Below are 22,308 nucleotides of genomic sequence, written 5' to 3'. Positions count from 1 at the left end.
AGATGGAATTACAATTATGTATTCAGAAGATGACCTGCATATGTAAAAATGATCCTGTGTGTATTGGGTGGACAACCATGCCACTTGCTTTCTGGTTTGGTTTCCCCTTCACAAGGAGTTAGTTACAATTAATCCCCAATTTATATTCTCTTCTTCTACCAACTTACCTATAACTTTTCAAAAGACATTACCTATCAGACTTTATAGCAATTAGTATGATGGGCCAGTAACCCAAAGTTACATAGAAATTACAACACAGCAAAGGCCATTTGGTCCAAATAATCTGTCCAATATCTGGAGTGCATCATTTCTATTCACTGCAGTACTGCATTATGCAGCCTCTCAATGACCGTTACATTTATTTTAATAGACACTGGGTCAGTTCGCTCAGTTGGCTGGACAGCTGGTTTGTGTTGCAGAATAAAGCCAACAGCATGTGTTCAATTTCTACACTGGCTGAGATTACCACGAAGGACTCTTCTTCTCAGCGTCTCCCTTTGCCTGAGGTGTGGTGACCCTCAGATTAAAGTACCACCAGTTTTCTTTATCTAACAAGAGAGCAGCCTTATGTAAGGTCTACTTTATATATTATTCCAGTTTTTCTCAAATATATCTTACTTCAGCAAGAAGGTTGAGTCGATTAATAGTTTTGACCACATGGTAAAGAATCTTTCTGAATTTTACTTTAAAACTAAGATTTCCATTAGTCTTTGAGTGTTGAAATTTTAATTTATGTTTCTCTTAAGCCTTGTTCTAAGGCGATAGATTTTATGATCCAAAGACCATAGGACATGCTTTATATCTCTCCCTCTCTTTAATCTTCAGAGAAAAAAAACTTTTTCTTAAAATTAAAAGTAGTATTGTTGGCAATATGTGTATCAGTCAAAGACAGTAAGGTGTTGCTTCATTGAAAAATAATGAAGTTTTATTTATTTAGTACCATAATGTGACAAACATCCCAAGTAATGAAAAGACCAGCAAAATCTTGGCTTCACTCGTTGAACTGCAAGATCACTATTGCTGATCTGGGCTTGTTGTAGATGTATTAAAATGGATCAAAAATCAGGTATGATTAAGGGCTCCTGAATTCTATACTGGAAAATAAGCAAAAAGATATGCCCCCCCATGTGAATCTCTTGTTTCAACTCAAGTATGAACAACAACTCAGGAAATGGAGGAGTAAATTAGGTGGAAGATGGAAGATAAATACCGTCAAAACTAGAAAATGGCTATACACATTGCAATTTCTGTTATAAATATGACTGTGAAATTGTTACCTCCTGAATCCACAAGCCATCTATTTGAATTTCCTCTTGTGTCTGTGGCTTGAAGAAGTGCCACAAGGTCCCCTCTTTGAAGTGTCAGGTCAAGGTCTTTGTTTCCAGAAACATTACTGGTAACCTGATAAATCTTCTCTGGGCTGTACTTCTTCAGAAGAGTTTCCAGTTTTTCTTCATTATAAGGCTGAAAAAGAAGATACTGAAAATCAACTGAACAACAAACGCCATGGGATAATGAACTGTCAATCGTGTGCATTTTCAACTATAGAGTAAGTAGTTGATGGAACATGCGGCTGGCTGTCTAAGAACTGCAGAGGGAAGCTTGACCCATTTAAGGGCTGAATCTCATTAGCATACATGCAGCAAAGTGCGTGTTTCAAGAGAATGTCATGATGCAGCTCACCAGCTATAACCCATTGTCCTCATTATTCTCATGCAGCCTAAAGGAGCTCTCCTGCCTCTTTGGGCTTACCAAAATAATTTCAAAACTTACCGTTTCCCTTTCCTGATCCCCTGGCTTTTATAGTCCAGACTTTCCATGTGAGGAGCTAAGTGCTCTGCTATGAGTGTGACTCCACTACTGCTGAACTTGCACTAGGCGAAGGGAGTAAAAATTGTCACATATATTTAACTGATCTTTCTGTAGCAACATGTAGAATTGTTATTAACACAAATAAAAAGTCTGATGAATCTGCAGTTAAAAAACAATTACTCCCATTCTGCTAGATTTTAGGCTCCAATAATCTAGTTGTGTGAAGCCCCCTGGAGATGAGTGATCATAATATAATAGAATTCTACATAAAGATGGAGAGTGACATAGTTGATTCTGAGACTGGGGTCCTGAATCTAAATAGAGGCAGTTGTGATGGTATGATGCTATGATTAGTTGGGAGATGTTATTTAAAGGGATAACGATGGAAAGGCATTGGAAAACATTCAAAGAGCATGCGGGTGAACTGCAACAATTGTTCATTCCTGTTTGGTGCAAAAGTAAAATGGGTAAAAAGACCAAACTAAGGCTTACAAGGAAAATTAGAGACAGTATTAGATCCAAGGAAGAAGCGCACAAATTGATCAGAAAAAGCAACAAAATGAGGATGAGAGCAGTTCGGAATTCAACAAAGAACAACAAAAGGATTGGCTAAGAAGGGGAAAACAGAGGACGAAAGTAAGGTATGGGGACATACAAATTGACTGTAAAAGTTTCTATACGTAGGTGAAGAGAAAATAATTGGCAAAGACAAATGGAAGCCCCTTACAGGCAGAAACAGGGGAATTTATAATGGCATCAAAGAAATGGGCGACCAACTAAATACATACACAATCACAAAGGAACACAGAAATAACATACCAGAAATGTTGGAGAATACAGAATTTAGTGAGAGGGGCGAACAGAAGGAAATCAGAATTAGTAGGAAGATAGTGTTGGGGAAATTGCTGGGATTGAAAGCTGATAAATCCCCAGAGCTGATAATTTATATTGCAGAGCCTTTAAGGAAGTGGCCCTGGAAGTAGTGAATGTATTGGTGGTCAACTTCCAAGATTCTGTAAACTGGAACAGTTCCTACAGACTGGACAGTAGCTATTTAAAAGGGAAACAGAGGAAAAACCAGGAATTATGAACCAGTCAGATTGACCTTGGTAATTGGGAAAATGCTAGGGCCCATTAGAAAAGATTTAATTGCTGAGCACTTGGAAAACAATATCAGATCAGACAGAGCAGTATGGGTTTAGCAATGATTGAGTGGGCAATTGCATGGCAGGTGCATTACAATGTGTATAAATGTGAGGTTATCCAATTTGAAGCAAAAACAAGAAAGTAGATTGTCGCTTGAATGTCTATAAATTGAGAGAGGGAAATATGCAATGGAGATCTGGATGTCCATATACACAAGTCACTGAAGGTAAGCACACAGGTGCAGCAGGTGGTCAAGAATGCAAATGATATTCATGCCTTCATAGTCAAAGAATAGAGTACAGGAATAGGAATATCTTGCTGCAATTATATAGGGCCTTCATGAGACCATGCCTGGAATATTGTATACAGTTTAGTCTTCTTTATTTGAGGAAGAATGATCCTGCTAGACAGGGACACAGTGAAGGTTTACCAGATTGGTTCCTAAATCTGACCAATTTATGAGGAGAGATTGAATTAGTTGGGATGGTCTTCACGGGAGTTCAAAAGAATGAAGGAGGATCACAAGGAAATGTCTAAACTTCTAACAGGGGCCAGACAGAGTAGATGCAGGATGGATATTCCCAATCACAGGGGAGTTCAGAAGCAGCGATACAGTCTCAAAGTATATAGGGCAAACCACCTCGGACTGAGATAAGGAGAGATTTCTTCAGAGTGGTGAGCCTGTGGAATTTGCTACCACAGAAAGCAGTCAAGGCCAAAACATTGAGTGATTGGATATAGCACTTAGGGATAAAGAGATCAAAGGATATGGAAGTAAAGTGGGAACAAGCTATTGAACTGGATGATCAGCCATGATCATAACGAATGGTGGAGCAGGCGCGAAGGGCTAAGTTGCTGACTCCTGTGCTTCTCTGTTCCTATTTCTGGTGGGTGGTTTATTGTACATATTTGCAACAAATACTATGCCATTACCTTTGGGTTAAACAACTAGCAAGCAAAAATACCAATAATATTAGCAATCTTTAGAAGGATTCATTTTAAATTCAACAGTATTCACTATAGAAAATGAAAATGTTGGCGAGGAAGATACAGAGATACTTGCATCTAGACTAGAAGAGACTGAGGTTCATAAGGAAGAGGTATTAGAAATACTGCAGAGTGTGAAAATAGACAAGTCCCCTTGGCCGGATGGGATCTATCCATCCTAGGATCCTCTGGGAAGCAAGGGAAGAGATTGCCGAGCCTTTGGCATTGATCTTCAAATCATCATTGTCTACAGGAATAGTGCCTGAGGACTGGAGGATAGCAAATGTGGTTCCCTTATTCAAAAAGGGTAGTAGAGACAACCCTGGGATCAGTGAATCTCACTTCAGTTGTTGGTAAAGTATTGGAAAAGGTTATAAGAGATAGGATTTATAACCATCTAGAAAAGAATTCTGATCAGTGACAGTCAGCACGGTTTTGTGAAGGGTAGGTCGTGCCTAACGAATCTTACTGACTTTTTTGACAGGTAGATGAGAGTAAACCAGTTGATGTGGTGTATATGGATTTCAGCAAGGCATTCGATAAGGTTCCCCACAGTAGGCTATTATACAAAAAGCGGAGGAATGGGATTGTGGGAGACATAGCAGTTTGGATCAGTAATTGGCTTGCTGAAAGAAAACAGAAGGTTGTAGTTGATGGAACATGTTCACCTTGGTGTCCAGTTACTAGCAGCGTACTGCAAGGGTCGGTGTTGGGTCCACTGCTGTTCGTCATTTTCAGCCCTGGATGAGGGCTTAGAAGGGTGGGTTAGTAAATTTGCGGACGACACTAAGGTCGGTGGAGTTGTGGATAGTGACGAAGGATGTAGTAGGTTGCAGAGAGACATAGATAGGATACAGAGCTGGGCTGAGAGGTGGCAAATGGAGTTTAATGCGGACAAGTGTGAGGTGATACATTTTGGACGGAGTAATCGGAATGCAAAGTAATGGGCTGATGGTAAGATTCTTGGGAGTGCAGATGAGCAGAGAGATCCTGGTGTCCATGTACACAGATCCCTGAAAATTGCCACCCAGATTGACAGGGTTGTTAAGAAAAAGGCAAACAAACAGTGTTTTAGCCTATATTAATAGAGGATTGAGTTCCGGAAGCAGGAGGTTATGCTGCAACTGTACAAAGCTCTGGTACGGCCACACTTGGAGTATTGTGTACAGTTCTGGTCACCGCATTATAAGAAGGATGTGGAAAGGGTGCAGAAAAGATTTACTAGGGTGTTGCCTGGTATGGAAGGAATGTCTTACGAGGAAAGGCTGAGAGCCTTGAGGCTGTTCTCGTTAGAGAGAAGAAGGTTGAGAGGTGACTTAATAGAGACATACAAGATAATCAGAGGGTTAGATAGGGTGAACAGGGAGAGCCTTTTTCCAAGTATGGGAACGGTAAACACAAGGGAACACAACTTTAAAGTGAGGGAAGATAGGTATAAGACAGATGCCAGAGGTAGTTTCTTTACTCAGAGAGTAGTAAGGGTATGGAATGCTTTGCCTGCAATGGTAGTAGATTCGCCAAGTTTAAGTGCATTTAAGGTCATTGGACAGGCATATGGACGTACATGGAATAGTGTAGGTTAGATGGGCCTCAGATTAGTATGACATGGCGGCGCAACATCAAGGGCCGAAGGATCTGTACTGCGCTGTAATGTTCTATGTTCTAGATGACTTGCAACAATTGAATGCCAAAACATACATAATTTCACCTGATCATCTCACTAAATGCTACAGTGATTCAATATGAACAATGTTTCCACAATATACATGATGCTGTTTATAAACTGAATGTAATGTCTTACAAACAGGTTGGGGAGGGGGGTGTGAACGTGTGTTTTCCAAACCCACATTTAGTTCATTAATTGTTATTGTTTTACTATTCGCATAATGGGCTTTCTATACAATGACTTCACTGAGTATGCACTGGAACAGGAATCCTTCAAAAGAGAACCGTTATTTACTTCTTCAACTGCTCTGCATGCAACATACCTGTTCTATAGGTTGTTCCATCATTGATTCAAATATCTGGCAAAACCTTTCCAGTTTTACACTTGATTTCTGCAATGTTTCTTCAGTTTGTTGCCAAAAGTTGTCTTTGCTACTAAACAGAAACTGAGACACAAAAATGATTTAGGGACTTGGTCTATTATAGCTTTGAATACTGTCATATGAAGGAGTTAAATTGCTCAAAATTGTTAAATTGTCCAAACAAGTAACCATTGACTTAAATCATCAATCAGCAACAAATCCATTCATTCGCTTTATCAAAATGTTTAGCATAGCTCTAGGAGAATTTGTTGTCTCAGTTGTCATTATAAGAATATCTGAGACATGACTAACATCTTCCCACCTTTAACCTACATTTTTTTCTCCATCTAAGGCAGACATGCCCTTTGTCCCATCAAAAAAAGGTTAGCTATTTAGAGCGACAAATCATCAGACAAAGAAATTGTCACAAGAGATAATTTGCAATGAAAATCTTTCAAGAAAACTTAGCTATAAGTTAACTCGGAGAAAGTGAGGACTGCAGATGCTGGAGACCAGAGTCAAAGAGTGTGGTGCTGGAAAAGCACATCTGGTCAGGCAGCTTCCGAGGAGCAGGAGAATCGATGTTTCGAGCATAAGCTCTTCATCAGGAATATTTCCAAAGGAGCAATGGTTACTGTGAGGTTACAACCAAATGTTAATAGCTTTTAATTTTTTGCATTATTTTTAATGGTGAGAAGACCTAACTGAACAACTTTTGAGGTCTGATTACTGCACAGATTACTGAGTAGCAATGATCCTTACATGTAATATACTTCAGAGACTTGGGCAACCCACAGCAGACACTTCAAAGCACTGGAGGGAGGGTGTCAGGTGGTTGAGGAAGGACAAAGTGTGCCAGGCAAATGTGGGTACAGTGGCCAGTGGACAGGGGGGGTGTATATGATGCCAAGTGGATACAACAGGATTGGCAGTTAAGAGAGTGTGTGTGTGTGTACGGGACGATGCTCAGTTTGGGTTGGGAGATGTGGGCCATAGATCTTTTTTGTGCAGAATTTATTGACAATATCAATTGAAGAAGGCTTTCTCCCAGTCCCAGTTGTTCTCCCTCTACATGTCCAGACATCAACTAATCAATTAACAGCCATCATGTGTTACCTTTCCAACCTTAAATAATTGCTATCCTGATACACTGGGCAAGACATGTTGTTCATCGGCCATACTCAGAACTTGGTCATGGCAAAAAGTTATCTGGAGTACACATCCATAAAACAAATTTGAACAGGTTAAACATCACCACTGATTCATGACAGTTTCTCACCTTTGACTAGCTAAAATAAATTAATTTGGGAAGGTGCTGAACACATCCAAGAGATGTCATTGAGAATATGCCAACTGGTACATAAAATTTAGGTACTGGAATGAACACAGAAACTTAGCTGCCTCACCATCTGCCAAAACTTGATGCATTGGACTCATCTTAGAATCTACTTAACCAGAACGGAAGCAAGTATTCCTCCCACCCCAGGGATTGTCTAAGAGGAAGTGACTTTTGTCATTATCATGGCAGAGATAAGAAAATGTTGACGGAAAAGAAAGTGAGAGACAAAAATGATTTAGGGACTTGGTCTATTATAGCTTAGAATATTGTCATATGAAGGAGTTAAATTGCTCAAAATTGTTAAATTGTCCAAACAAGTAGTAACCATTGACTTAAACAATCGATCAGCAACAAAACCATTCATTCGCTTTATCAAAATGTTTAGCATAACTCTAGGAGAATTCATTGTCTCAGTTGTCATGATAAGAATATCTGAGACATGACGAACATCTTCCCATGAGGAGGCATCCTGTTAGATACTTGTCTTCTTCCCCACCCCCGCTAAAGAATATACACAGACACAAGCCTTATAATGATATAAAAATAGGATGTGCTGGAGAAACACAGCAGATCTGGCAACATCTCTGGAGAGAAAAACAAAGTTAGTGTTTTGTGTCCAATGACTCCATTCTGAAAAACTCATACTATACTCAAACGTTAACTCCATTTTTAGACTATAAGACATTTCTTCACAGATGCTGTCAAACCTACTGAGTTTCTCCAGCACTTCCTATTTTTATATCAGATTTCCAGCAGCAAAATTTTGCTTTTATTCCCTATAATGATGGGGAATGTGTATCAGAAAAAAAACATACTACTAAAAAGATAAAAAGAGAAACCTGTAATTGCAAATTATTTTCTTATAACTGCATGAAGATTTGCAGTCATCATCATCTCTTCTGTCATGGGCTATGAATATTGCACTATACTTTCATAGTACAGGGTCATTATAGGCAACCATAGGGAATCTCTGTGATAACAGCACAGCAGGCATTCATTAGTTGAATGAGTTAGTGTATGGTATTATGGAAGAATCAGCTATACCTGTGGTTCTAAATTCTACACAGAATTGCACAAATGAGTAATCAATTGTGCTTAGTAATGGTTTGGATAATTGCTTGCCCCAGGGTTTTGTGGGTCAGCCTATTTACATATCCACAGGAGATGTCATTAACATAAGTTAGATGTAAAATGGGAGTAGTATGTCGGGTGCTCAAAAATTGTTTTGCAGCCTTTCAAAAGCCTGAAGACTGCAGCAACAGGTTCAGGGAGCAGCAGGTAATTCTTGAAATACTCTGTTTCCTGTGTAGGTATTCTGACTGAATGTCCTCTGTGTTCTGTGCCACACCGATACATATGGCAACTGATAGACTATAAGGGAAGGAATAGCGCAGAGTTACAAAAAAAGAGACTACACCTGACATTACCCTTTTGATCAGCCACCGAGCAGAAGAGAAACAGATTGCTGAGTGTCCATGGGAAGAAGCCTGCAAAGAAATTGTACCACGTGGATCAAGCCTGCACTAGCATTGAAGGCCAATTGACCACTAGATCCAAACAAAAAAAACAAATGCCACATTAATTTTGATGACTTGACCAGGTAGAGAAAGCACTACACTGATCATTCTTTCTTTATTTTTCCTTTGGCACCTAAAACAATCTTCACTGCCCAGAATTAAAAGTTGCATATCCTTTCACAATGCTCCATACAGCAAATACTTGCAGGCCTACCACCTAAACCCTTGTCCTTTACTGTTTCATCTGATGTCTTTACCACCTGACAAACATCCCTCAATTGTTGGCCTTTGCTGTATCCACTTCAAGCCAAAGTGACACACAATGCTGTTGATGAACTGGTCATCCATTGAGTTGTTCATGTTTAAAGGTCTCATAACCTTTGATGAGAAAGCTACTGAACTGATCAGGAGGCACTCTGCTCTTACTGTGGGAGATAGAATTTAACTTTAAATCTGCATACCTATAAAAGCCTTGTGAAACACCACACAAACAGAAGTATTAATTCCTTTAAATGTAAATGGATAATATTTATCTATTTTGCACTTCCGTCCTTTTCTGCATATCTACCATAATAACAAAGCAGGAACTTTGTGATTTGTGAAAGAAGAGCACTCATGCTTGATGTATTTGGAGCACCACCTTGTGTTTCGACTGGATTTAATTGATCAGTAACCTCACATTTAGTTAATATGCAGACCTTGGGAGGATTTAAACTTGGCTGGGGTTTGGTGCATGTGCATGACTGAGATATCAACAAATTGCAATATCAATAGGTATTAATAGTCTGCTAACTTCTGAATTTAAACATATTCACGAGCATACAGAAAGCCAGGAAACACTTGTAGTTTTTTAATTAATTCACATTGCTGACAAGTCCAGTAATTGTTGCTCATGAAAAGATTTCAGAGAGCCAGCTTTATGAACCACACTGGTGTCCATTTTGTATACATGAACCAATAGAGCCATTAGGAAGGGAATTGCAAGTGGCAGTAAAGGAATGGTTATATAGCTCCTAGGCTCTTAGGGGGATTTGTAGGCAATGGTGCTCCCATGTGTCTTTGTCCTAGTAGTGCTAGCAAAGAAGGCTTGTTGAGTTATTGCTTTTAATATATGGTAAGTTCCAAAAGATTGCATCTTTCATCATGAATTCTAGCTTTAATTGATAGTAGTGAGTCATCCGATAGGTTGTAAATCCTTTAATTAGAGATGTAATAACTGTTGTTTTGCCTATGTGAAAAGTTTCTGTTCACAGGGCTTGTTATGAAAGTATATGTTCACAATTATGGAGAAAATTTCTGCCAGTTTCAGTCTGTCCTCCAAGCTCAGTTGCCTACAACCCTGCCTGTCCTGCATTAACTGCCCCTTTCTCACAGTTCTCCCTATATTAGGGGGCATCTCTGGAGCTGCCCTTTGATATGCTCCCCTTTTCTAAACTGTCACTAGATCCTGATGAAGAGCTTATGCCCGAAATGTTGATTCTCCAGCTCCTCGGATGTTGCCTGACCTGACGAGCACTAGTTTTTGGACTCTGATCTCCAGCATCTGCAGTCCTCACTTTCTCCCAATTATATAAGAGTCTAGACTAATGCGCTTGGGACAGAGTTTCAAATCCTACTATGGTAGTTGGTGAAACAAGTCCAATAAATTAATAAATCTACAGTTGAAAGCTAGTATCAGTAACAATATGCCAACAATTATTTACAAACATCCATCTGTTTTCTTTCGGGTAGGAAATATACCATTCATGCCTTGGAAAATTAAAATCTTTTCAAGTTGATCCAACAATCACAAAACTTACCTAGTTTTGAGGGTGCTACACTTTTGGAAACCTTGTCTGGTATGATTGCCTTAGGAAGCTCTTTCAGGGTAGAAAAATGACTAAACTAGAAAGTTTGATGAGCAGATTTTCTTTATGAAATCTGTTCTAGAAGAGTCTCGGCATGCTTCTGCCCCATCTCGTCCTACCTCGACTCTAACCTCTCCCCCTTAGTTCAGGCACTTCCCATGTAGATCCACAACACCAATTACACCCTTCATCTCTTCAGTAACCTCCAGTTCCCCGACCCCCAGTGCTTTACCTTCACTATGGTCATGCAGTCCTTATATATGTCCATACTCCACAAGGATGGCTTCTTCCTCCCCAACAGACCCATCCAGTCTCCCTCCACCAATACTCTCCTCTGCCTCGCCAAACCAGTCCTCACCCTTAATAACATTTCCTTTAACTCCTCCTATTTCCTCCAAATCCAGGGGGTGGCCATGGGCACCCGGATGAGCCCAGCTACACCTGCTTCTTTATTGGCTATGTCAAACAGTCCCTCTTCACAAGCACTGTGCCCCAACTCATCTGCTATTACATCGGTGACTGCATCAGTGCAGCATCCTGCACCAGGTTGAACTGGAGCAGTTCATCGACTGCACCCACAACTTCCACCCTGCCCTCAAATGCACTTGGTCCATCTCGGACAGATCCCTCCCCTTTCTTGACCTCTCCATTTCCATCTCCGGTGACAGTCTCCAGACGGATGTTTACTACAAACCCACAAACTCCCATAACTACATGGACTACACCTTTTCCCACACAGTATCCTGCAAGACCTCCATCCCATTCTCCCAATTCCTTTGCTTCCACTGCATCTGCTTGGATGAGGAGACATTCCACTTGTGAGCATCCCAGATGTCCACCTATTTCGAACAACATGCTTTTCGTCCCTCTGTCATGCAGACAGCCCTCCACTGCACTACCTCTATTCCCTGTTCCACTGCTCCAAAGCCCCATCCTCTCCCAACACAATAAAGACAGAGCCCCCTTGTCTTCACCTACCAACCCACCAGTCTCCACATCCAATACATCATCCTTAAACAGTTCTGCAAACTCCAACTAGACCCCAGCACCAAGAACATCTTCCCTCTCCCCATCCCTTTCTGCCTTCTGCAAGGACTGCTCCCTCCAACAGTCCTTGGTTTGCACAACTCTCCCAATCAACTCCCCGAACCCCCAGGTACCTTTCCCTGCAACCAGCAAAGATGCAAACTCTGCAGGTACACCTCCCCCATCACCTCCATCCAGGGCACAAAATAGACCTTCCAGGTGAGACAGAGGTACACCTGCCTCTTTTCCAACCTAATGTACTGCATCAGGTGCTCCTGATGTAGTCTTCTCTACATTGGGGAGACCAAACATAAACTTAGGGAATGGTTCACCGAGCATCTCAGCCGGGCCTGCATGGGCTGGCTGGACCTTCCAGTAACCGCTCATTTTAATTTCCCTTCCCACTCCCTTTCTGACATGAACATCCTTGGCCTCCTCCATTGCCACAATGAACCAAAACCACAAATTGGAGGAACAACGTGTCATTTTCCGACCGGGTAGCCTACAACACAGAGGACTCAACATTGAATTCTCCAATTTCAAATAACCTCCCTTCCCATCCCCCTACTCCCTCCCCAGCCCCACCCCCCTCCCTTCCAATGCTCCTTGCCACCAACCGGATTCATCCCTCCCATTGACCAACCAGGTCGTACCCTCTGCCTGTCTTCACCTATCCCCAATTCACCACCCTGCCCCTGCCACCCCAATATCTGCAGCTCCCCTATACTCCCCCACCCGCCCCCCCGCCTCCCGAGTCCTAAAGAAACGTTACACCCAAAATATTGACTTCTCCACCTCCTGATGCTGCCTGGCTTGCTGTGTTCTTCCAACCTACTACCTATCTACTAGAAGAGTTTTGGCCTTAGTAAAGAGCATCATGGATAATGAACATCACCCATTGTCACAGTATTACTCTCGGATCTATTCAGGAAAAGGGCTACAGTTCCTCAGATGCAGGATAAATTGGCTCCTGAGCTCATTTTGTGTCTCTTTCCCAAAGAACTATTAACAGGGCCAATGTTTGGATGAGATTATTTAGTCAGGGTGGACTGACCAATTCATCTTTCAATTAAAATTTAGATTTCTGAGGTTGAGTAGCTTTTGTCCTATTGTAATGATTTACTTATTTATTTTTTAATAGATGAGCAATGTAATCATACTGAATTTCCAGATGTAATTTACCATATCCCAGAATGAAAATGAAGTGAAGTCAGCCCACATGACATTAAAAACCTGCTGCAATATGGTTGTTCCTTAACTACCTCTGCAATGTCTTAGCAAGCTACTTTGTTCAAATCTATATAAAATAGAAACAAAGAATTGCAGATGAAGGAAATTAGAAACAAAAAGATTGCTGCAGTCTTCAGAACTCAACACTGAGTTCAATAATTTGAGGGCCTGAGCACCCCCTTCCTTAGCTTTCCCCAATGGCAGCTATTGATTCCATCAGGCTGACCTTTACCCATTCCTTTGTCTGTTCAACTGTGGAAGCTGTTTTTTGCTGGACTGCCTGTTTGCAGCCATTTTTAGTCAATGAAGGTGCTGCTTTCGCCTTGGCTTGGCCCCCTTGCCCTAAGGGGTCCTTAGTTATGAGAAATTCTGCTTTTCACACATAGCTCATGAACTGTTTATCTACAGACATCTGCTAATCAACGTGCGAATGTAGTGTGCATTGATTCAAGGTCTGAAAACAATAGCACATTAATGTATAGTCTTAGCCAGACCTCAACTCTGCTCGGTGTATGTTCACATAGGCCATCTAGTGACTATTTTGTAGTTCTGTGTTTAATTGAGCAATTGTTAGTTTGGACTATATAAATCCGTGGTGATCTAGAGTGCCTTGAAGTTGCACCGATCCGTTCTAAGATGTGCTTCCCATGATATCATGCAATAAACTTTGTCAATGCTCAAGGTCTGAGTACGGAGAATTTCTTCAACACCAACTATTGTTCTCTCTCTCTCTGTGCTTCATTCCCACCTATCATTTACTCCTACCCCTCCTCATCTTCAGAATATAGATCACCCTTTTCTCAGCTAAAATTTGTTCCGAAGAAGGGTCACTGGACCAGAAACACCAATCCTATTTTTTCTCTATATTTACTGCCAGACCTACTGAGTTTTCCAACAATTTCTCTTTTTGTTACTCAGTAAAAGGATAATTAGCAATAAATGAAGGCCTTGTCAATGTTGCTAACATCTCATGAAAGAATATAAAACACATTATCAGGCGCAGTAGCTGCCTTGTCCTAAGAACAGCGGTGATGAATACAGAGATCCAGCTCATTGCTGACAATACCCCCAACACACAATATATAAGTAGAGGATGAAGGTTCTGGACACGTCCGCACAAGAATGCCTTAAGAGATTCAAGCATTCATAATAGATCATTGGTGACATTTCTGGACTTCTGGAACAAGGCCTCCTAAGGATATCTGTGGTCTTAGGTTTAGTCATGCTCTGAATATGTCCTCATTCCGTTGTCTTTCCCTTAGGCATCCGTTGATGAAATTGCGGGGGTATCCGTTTTTGGCGAATACATTGTATAGGTGTTCTTCTTCCTCTTTTTGCAGTTCTGGTGTACTGCAGTGTGTTGTGGCCCTTTTAAACAGTGTCTTGATGCAACTTTTTTTGTGTGTGTTGGGGTGGTTGCTTTCGTAGTTCGGGACTTGGTCTGTGTGTGTGGCTTTCCTGTATACCTTTGTGGTGAATTCTCCGTTCGGTGTTCTCTGTACCATCACGTCTAGGAATGGGAGTTGGTTGTCCTTTTCTTCCTCTCCAGTGAATCGGATTCCTGTGAGTGTGGCGTTGATGATCCGGTGTGTGTTCTCTATTTCTGTGTTTTTAATGATTACAAAGGTGTCATCTACATATCTGACCCAGAGTTTGGGTTGAATTTGCAGTAAGACTGTTTGTTCTAACCTTTGCATTACCGCTTCTGCCACAAAGGTATACAGGAAAGCCACACACACAGACCAAGTCCCGAACTACAAAAGCAACCACCCCAACACACACAAAAGAAGTTGCATCAAGATACTGTTCAAAAGGGCCACAACACATTGCAGTACACCAAAACTGCAAAAAGAGGAAGAAGAACACCTATACAATGTATTCGCCAAAAACGGATACCCGCACAATTTCATCAACAGATGTCTAAGGGAAAGACAACGGAATGAGGACATGCCGCAACCCAAAGGACTAGCCACACTACCATACATCAAGAGCATTTCTGAACTGACAGCCAGACTACTGCGACCACTAGGACTCATAACAGACACAGACCAACAGCCACTCTCAGACAACAACTCACCAGAGCGAAGGACCCGATACCCAGCATGAGCAAAACCAATGTAGTGTACAAAATCCCATGCTAGGATTGCACAAAACACGACATAGGACAAACAGGAAGATAGCTAATGATCCGTATCCATGAACACCAATTAGCCACGAAACGACACGACCAGCTATCCTTAGTAGCCACACACGCAGATGACAAGCAACATGAATTTGACTGGGACAACACTACTATTATAGGACAAGCCAAACAGAGAACAGCCAGGAATTCCTAGAGGCATGGCACTCATCCACAGATTCAATCAATAAGCACATCGACCTGGACCCAATATACCGACCACTGCAGCGGACAGCTGGAACTGACAACTGGAAGCGGCAGATTCAAACCACTACAAATGCCAGAGGAAAGATCACAGAAGCGCTTCACAGGAGGCTCCCAAGCACTGAGGATGTCACCTAGACAGGGGACGAAAAGTCTGCAACACAAATTCCCAGCTCGGCGAACAGAACCACAACAACGAGCACCCGAGGTCCGAATCTTCTCACAAACTTTGAAGGACACAGAAAATAACACCTGTAAGGAACCATATAATGACACTCAGAGAAGGTGCAACAGGAACAAAAAGAATGATAACTGAGAGTAAGCCAATGAGATACTCATGATGAGATTCAGGTGCCTGGACTGATCCTGGTGACACTGAACATAGAACAATACAACACTGTACAGGCCCTTCGGCCCTCGATGTTGCATTGACCTGTGAAGCTAATCTGAAGCCTATCTAACCTACACTATTTCAATTTCATCCATAAGTTTATCCAATGACTGTTTAAACATCCTTAAAAGTGGTGAGTCTACTACTGTTGCAGGCAGGGCATTCTATGGCCTTACTACTCTCTGAGTAAAGAACCAACCTTTGACATCTGTCCTATACCCATCACACCTCAGTATAAGGCTATGCCCCCTCGTACTAGCCACCACAATTCAAGGAAAAAGACTCTCACTGTCCACTCTATCTAATCCTCTGATCATCTTGTATGTCTCTATTAAGTCACCTCTTAACCTTCTTTGCTCTAACAAAAACAGCCTCAAGACCCTGAGCCTTTCCTCATAAGACCTTCCCTCCATACCAGGCAACATCCTAGTAAATCCCCTCTGCACCCTTTCCAATGCTTCCATATCCTTCCTATAGTGCGGCAACCAGAACTGTACGCAATACCTTCCAGTAAATATCCATTAGGGTTCCAGAATGGTAGTGACCAACTGCAAATTATGCAATACAATGAAGAAGAGAGAACTGAAGCTGCACAAGTAGGAAGGCAATGATCACTCTTTGGAGGACAAAGTGGGAAAGAAGGAACAAGAGGAGCCTGTACTTGTAGCTGTTTAATTATCAGATGTCCAGGACTGATTCATTCACACATGCTTAATCTAAAACTCATCTGACACATTGATGCTGAACTCACTGTGTCCATTTCCAGATGCCAGTACAAAACAGTCCAACAGTTAACAACCTAACCTTCTTACTGACATCTGTTGGTCATCCCAATTTCCTGAAGGTGACAGACAACAGAGGTAACTGGTCAAGGAAACGTTGAAATAAAAGCCTGAAAATTAGTGACTGGGCAGATGGCCCGAGTCAGTTCAGAACGTGGATCAGCACTGCATAGGTCTGGGTGCCAGGAATTCCTACAACAGTATTTTATTGGCAACAGCCAAATTAAGAGCTTGAAGAGCTGGTCCATTAACCACATTTAAAGAGACATGAGCAGCAATCAGGTAGGCTGAAGACAAGAAGGGGGAGAGGTAGGTGCAGTCTCAACAACAGGAAAGCAGGGGAAGGTAAGAGAACAAGAATGAGTTGCTCCACAATTCAGATATTCCTTCAGAGATGCTTGTGCAAAGAGAGAAAGGAAACAGTCCTGTTACCAGCAAACAGATGGGGAAGGCCAAGTCTCATCACTGATGCATGGATGGGGCCAACAGACACTGTAGAAGCTGAATGGTCATTGCAGGAACCTAGATCCATTGTATGAAGAGATTTAATGACCTTCTGTGATCTGGTAAAGTGAGTGGTCATTAGAGCTGCAAACTGGAAACACAGAATTCATTGTAAGATAGCCAGGAAATGTGGGGCCAGGCTGCACACAAATGCGTGGGTAAATTCTGGACGAATGGCTGAATTGGTATCATATCATACCAGCTTAATGGCACAATGCACATTTATAGTGTCTGAATAACCATACCTGCAGGAGAAGTGCATTCAGCAGCGTCATCAAATCTGTGGTGAAGTGCCTTTCATTGCAGTGGTGTACGAATAGCGGATAAAAACATGGAGAGTAGATGGATCAAGGCTGGGCAGTCTGCTACTAAGATGGAAATGTGTTGCTGGAAAAGCGCAGCAGGTCAGGCAGCATCTAGGGAACAGGAGAATCGACGTTTCGGGCACTAGCCCTTCTTCAGGAATGAGGAAAGTTTGTCCAGCAGGCTAAGATAAAAGATAGGAAGGAGGGACTTGGGGGAGGGGCGTCGGAAATGTGATAGGTGGAAAAAGGTCAAGGTGAGGGTGATAGGACAGATTGGGGTGGGGGCGGAGAGGTCGGGAAGAAGGTCTGCTACTAAGGACATGACAAGTGTGAAAGTTATTAGACAGTGAGTAAAGTTGGCTCCAACATTTCCTTGACTCTGTGTGGCTTGTAGAATCTGCGTGGGCATTTAAAACCACAGAAGCTCCTGACCATAGGGAGGCACCAGTTGACAGAGCAGTTGTTCCATTTAAATAATTTCCCTTCACCTACTATGGCAGCTAATGAGGAACAAACAATGATTCCCATTCCACTGTTAAGTTCACTGTTGTTGGTGTGCAGTCCGGATGCCCTGGAGAGGGGGTGGGGGTGGACGGAGGTGGGGGTGGCGGGGGCTCGCGCACTTTGTGCTGGGGGACGGGGGCTGTGTCGGACCCGCCGATGACAATGTCACTTCATTCCAGCACACTTCAACAATCATGTTACTGTGCTTTGCTGCAAATGGAGATGAGCTTCAACATCCTAAAGACTACAAACATGAGGAATAATCCATTTCTCATTGACGTTAACTGCTGCTCCATGATGTCGTTTAGTTCCACCACTCCATATCTGAAGTGATACAATCTTCATAGACATTGGTGCTCAAATGCTTCAATGAAGTTGAATCTCCGACAGTACATCTGGGTACAGGCCTTCTGTCACAATCAGACTACACACTTGTCACCATGCTCTCTCCTCATCCATGCCCAATGGCTCCATCTAGTTGTTGAAACTCTCCTGGCAGCTGCATTCCTGTGCCACCCTCACCATCATTGAGGAGCATCATCAAACAGCATCCACTGGATTGAGCCTCAGGTGCCCTGTTCCCAGTAGCTCCTGGGACAGAGACCCCTTTCCAAACACGACATTTTGCTTTGGTCCCATTATGTGCTGTGCCTCTAAACTTATACAACCATAAAACATAGGAGCAGAAATTCGGTCATTCAGCCCATTCAGTCTGCTCTGCCTTTCAAACATAGCTGATAGGTTTAATCCTATTTTCCCACTTTCTCCCTGTAAGCTTTGATTTGCTTGTTTTAAATACAGGGGAACCTCGATTATCCGAATACCAATTATCTGAAAATCAGATTATCCCAAGGAGATCTCGAGGTCCCGATAGAAACATTACATCAAAGACATATTTCCAACAGTGATCGTGTCTTTTGTTTACAGTGATTAAACGGGCACCGTCTCCAAATGACTGACCTCCTGCCCTCTCGCTCCCCACACTTTCCCTGGAGTGTACCCTAACCCCTCCCACCCCGGTTCCCAGGAATAATCTCTCCAACATTGTCCTGTGCAGGGCAAACGGGGAACCTGTCAAAACTTTGCAGTAAAAAGTTGTGTGTGTGGCTGTGTGTGCGAGTGTTATTTGGAGACTTACCGCACAAAGGCAGCTGCAGCAGCAGCAGTCTTGTTGTTGGTGTGCAGTCCGGATGCCCCGGAGAGGAGGTGGGGGTGGACGGAGGGGGCGTGCACTTTGTGCTGGGGAACGGGGGCTGTGTCGGACCGGGTTTGGGGGGGGGGGGGGGGGCGGGGGGGACGGAGTGTGGTATTGGGGGTGGGGGCTCGCATGCTTTCTGCTGGGGGCAGGGGCAGGGTTGGACTGGGTTGGGGGTGGTGGTGGACGGGGTGTGCCAGGAGGGTGTGGTTGGACGTGGGTAGGTGGCGGGGGGGTGGTGTTGGGGGTGAAGTGTACGCAACGTGTGCTGCTACTAGTCTCCTGAACAAGGAGCAGACTTTAAAACTCCGAGCCCCAGGGGATTTTCCAAATAAGCGATTATCTGAATGAAATAGTGCCCGCCCATCTCATTCGGACAATTGAGTTTCCACTGTATACTCAATGCCCTGGCCTCCATAGCCTTCTGCGGCAATAAATTCCATAGATTCACCACTCCCTGGCTGAAGCTGTTCCTCCTCATCTATCTGTTCTAGAGGGTCTTCCCTTTACTCTTAAGACTGTGCCCTCATCTCTCCTGCCAATGGAAACATCTTCCCAACGTCCACTCTGTCCAGGCAGTTCAGTATTCTGTAAGTTTCAATCAGATTCCCCTTATCCTACTAAATTCTATCAAGTACAATCCCAGAGTGCTCCAACGTTCTTCATGTTAAGGCTTTCATTCCTGGGATCATTCTTGTGAATGTCCTCTGGACCCACTCCAGAGCCAATACATCTTACCTGAGATAAAGGGCAGAAAATTGCTCACAACACTCTAAATGTGGTCTGACCAGCGACTTATAAAGCTTCAGAAGTACATCCCTGCTTTTATATTCTAGTCCTCTCGAGATGAATTACAACATTGTATTTGCTTTCCTAACTACTGACTCAACCTGCAAGTTTACCTGAAGGGAAACCTGGACGAGGACTCCCAAGTTCCTCTGCATTTCAGATTTCTAAATTTTTTCTCCATTTAGAAAATGGTCTATGTGCCTCTATTCTTCCTACCAAAGTGCATGACCTCACACTTTCCCACATTGTATTTCATCTGCCACCTCTTTCCCCGTTCTCCTAACCTGTCCAAATCCTTCTGCAGCCTCTCTACCTCCTCAATACTAACTGCCTCTCCCCCTATCTTTGTATCATCTGCAAACTTAGCCAGATTGCCCTCAGTTTCTTCATTCAAAACATTAATTTTTCGTGAAGAGTTGTGATCCCAACACCAACGCTTGTAGAACGCCACTAGTGGAAGACCACAGACTTCTGTCCCAAGAAGGACCCTTTTATCCCCACTTTCTGCCTTCTGTCAGACAACCAATCTCCTATCCATGCTAGCACCTTGTCTCCAACACCATGAGCCTGTATCTTACTCAGCATCCTCCTGTGCATCACCTTGTCAAAAGCCTTCTGGAAGACCAGATAGATAACATCCATTGGCTTTCCTTGGTCTAACCTGCTTGTTACCACCTGAAAGAACTCCATCAGATTTGTCAGGCATGGCATCCCTTTGGTGAAACCATGCTGACTTTGCCCTACTTTACCATGCTCTTGCAAGTATTCATAAATCTCATCCTTCACAATGGACTCCAAAGTCTTACCAGCCTCTGAGGTCAGGCTAATCAACCTACAATTTCCTGTCTTTTGCCTTATTCACTTCTTAAACAGGGGGTTACATTAGCAATATTCCAGTCCTCTGGGGCCCTCCATGACTCCAGCAATACTTGAAAGGTCACTACTGAAGCCTCCACTATCTCTTCAGTTATCTCTTTTATTACTCTAGGATGTAGCCCATCTGGTCCAGGTGATTTATCTACTTACAGACCTTGCAGTTTTTCTAGCACCTTCACCTTGGTGATGGCCACCGTACTCATCTCTGCCCCCCTACTCTTTTAAATTTTTGGCATATTACTCTTGTCTTCCACCATGAAGACTGACTCAAAGTACTTATTCAGTTCCTCAGCCCCACTTCTTTGTTCGCCATTACTACCTCTCCAGCATCATTTTCCAGCAGCCCAATGTCCACATTTGCCTCTCTTTTGTCCTTTATATATCTAAAAATACTCTTACAATCTTTCCTAATATTACCAGATAGCTTACCCTCATATTTAATCTTTTCCCTCCTGATTTCTTTCTTCATTGTTCTCTGGTAGTCTTTGTTAGCTTCTCAATTCTCTGGCTTCCCACTGCTCTTTGCCACATTATATGCTTTATCTTTTGCTTTTATGCTGTCCCTGACTTCCTTGGCTAGCCATAGTTGCCTCATCCTCTCTTTATCTCCTCGGGACTTTTCTGAATCTCCCAGATTACTCCCAGAAACTCCTGCCATTGCTATTCCACTGTCTTTCCTGCTCGGCTCCTCTCTCAGTTAATTCTGGTCAGCTCCTCCTTCATGCTTCTGTAGTTGCCTTTATTCAACTGTAGTAGCGATACATCTTATTCCACCATCTCCTTCTCAAAATTGCAAAGTAAATTCTATTATATTATGTTCACAGCCTCCTGAGGGGTCCTTCACCTTAAGCGTCCTCATCAAGTCTGCCTCACTGGACAACACAAAGTCCAGAATTGCCTGATCCCTAGTGGGCTCCATTACAAGCTGTTCTAAAAAGCCATCTTTTAGACATTTCACAAATTCCTTTTCTCGTGATCCATTACCAACCTAGTTTTCCCAATCCACATGCATATTGAAACCCCCATGACCACTGTAACCTTCCCTTTCTAACACGCATTTTCTATCTCTTGATGCATTTTATGCCCCAAATCTTGACTACTGTTTGGAAGCTTGTAGACAACTCCCATCATAGTTTGCAGTTCCTCAAGTCTACCACACAGATTCTACATCATCTGACCGTACTTCATTTCTTGCTATTGATTTAATTTCATTTTTTTTACAAACAAAGCAGCCCCACACCCTTTGCCCAAATGCCTGTCTTTTTGAAAGGATGTATATTCTAGGATATTTAGCTCTCTATCCTGATTCCCCCTTGCAGCCACGTCTCTGTGATGCCCACCACATCATACCTGTCAATTTTCATCTGCGTCACAAGCTCATTTACCTTATTTCATATACTGCACACATTCAGATACAACACCTTCAGTCCTGTATTGACAGTCCCTCTTCTCCTTATTATTCATTTATCCAGTGTGTTTGAAGTTTGATTCCTAACCTTTTCTAAACTCATTATCCTTTTTTTGTATACTGGATACTTTAATAACCTCTCCTGATTCTCAATTGATAACATCTCTTTTGAAAGCGCAACCCTCAGACAGCTTTACAGTATAACTGACTTCTCCCACCACAACTCTGCTGCTTGCTAAG

At 42.6% G+C, this 22,308-nt stretch overlaps 1 protein-coding gene across 15 annotated transcripts in view; it reads right to left on the bottom strand.

Moving 5' to 3' along the window:
* The window catches only part of arhgef37 (Rho guanine nucleotide exchange factor 37), a 236,463-nt gene that overhangs the window by 20,953 nt on the left and 193,202 nt on the right, over positions 1-22,308 (bottom strand). For all 15 annotated transcript variants that reach the window (XM_087995405.1, XM_087995412.1, XM_087995410.1 and 12 more), the window contains 2 exons: positions 5,934-6,056; positions 1,278-1,464 (listed from right to left, as the gene is read on the bottom strand). In XM_087995405.1, coding sequence (XP_087851531.1) covers positions 1,278-1,464; positions 5,934-6,056 — 310 coding nt within the window. The remainder of the gene's footprint in view (positions 1-1,277; positions 1,465-5,933; positions 6,057-22,308) is intronic.

Source organism: Chiloscyllium plagiosum, unplaced genomic scaffold, assembly GCF_037043375.1.
Source record: "Chiloscyllium plagiosum isolate Xiang-an unplaced genomic scaffold, Cpla_swu_hap1 HiC_scaffold_16, whole genome shotgun sequence".
In the NCBI taxonomy this organism is placed as follows: Eukaryota; Metazoa; Chordata; class Chondrichthyes; order Orectolobiformes; family Hemiscylliidae; genus Chiloscyllium; species Chiloscyllium plagiosum.
Note: the sequence above shows the minus strand (reverse complement) of the source record. Positions and strands in the feature narration are given on the sequence as shown.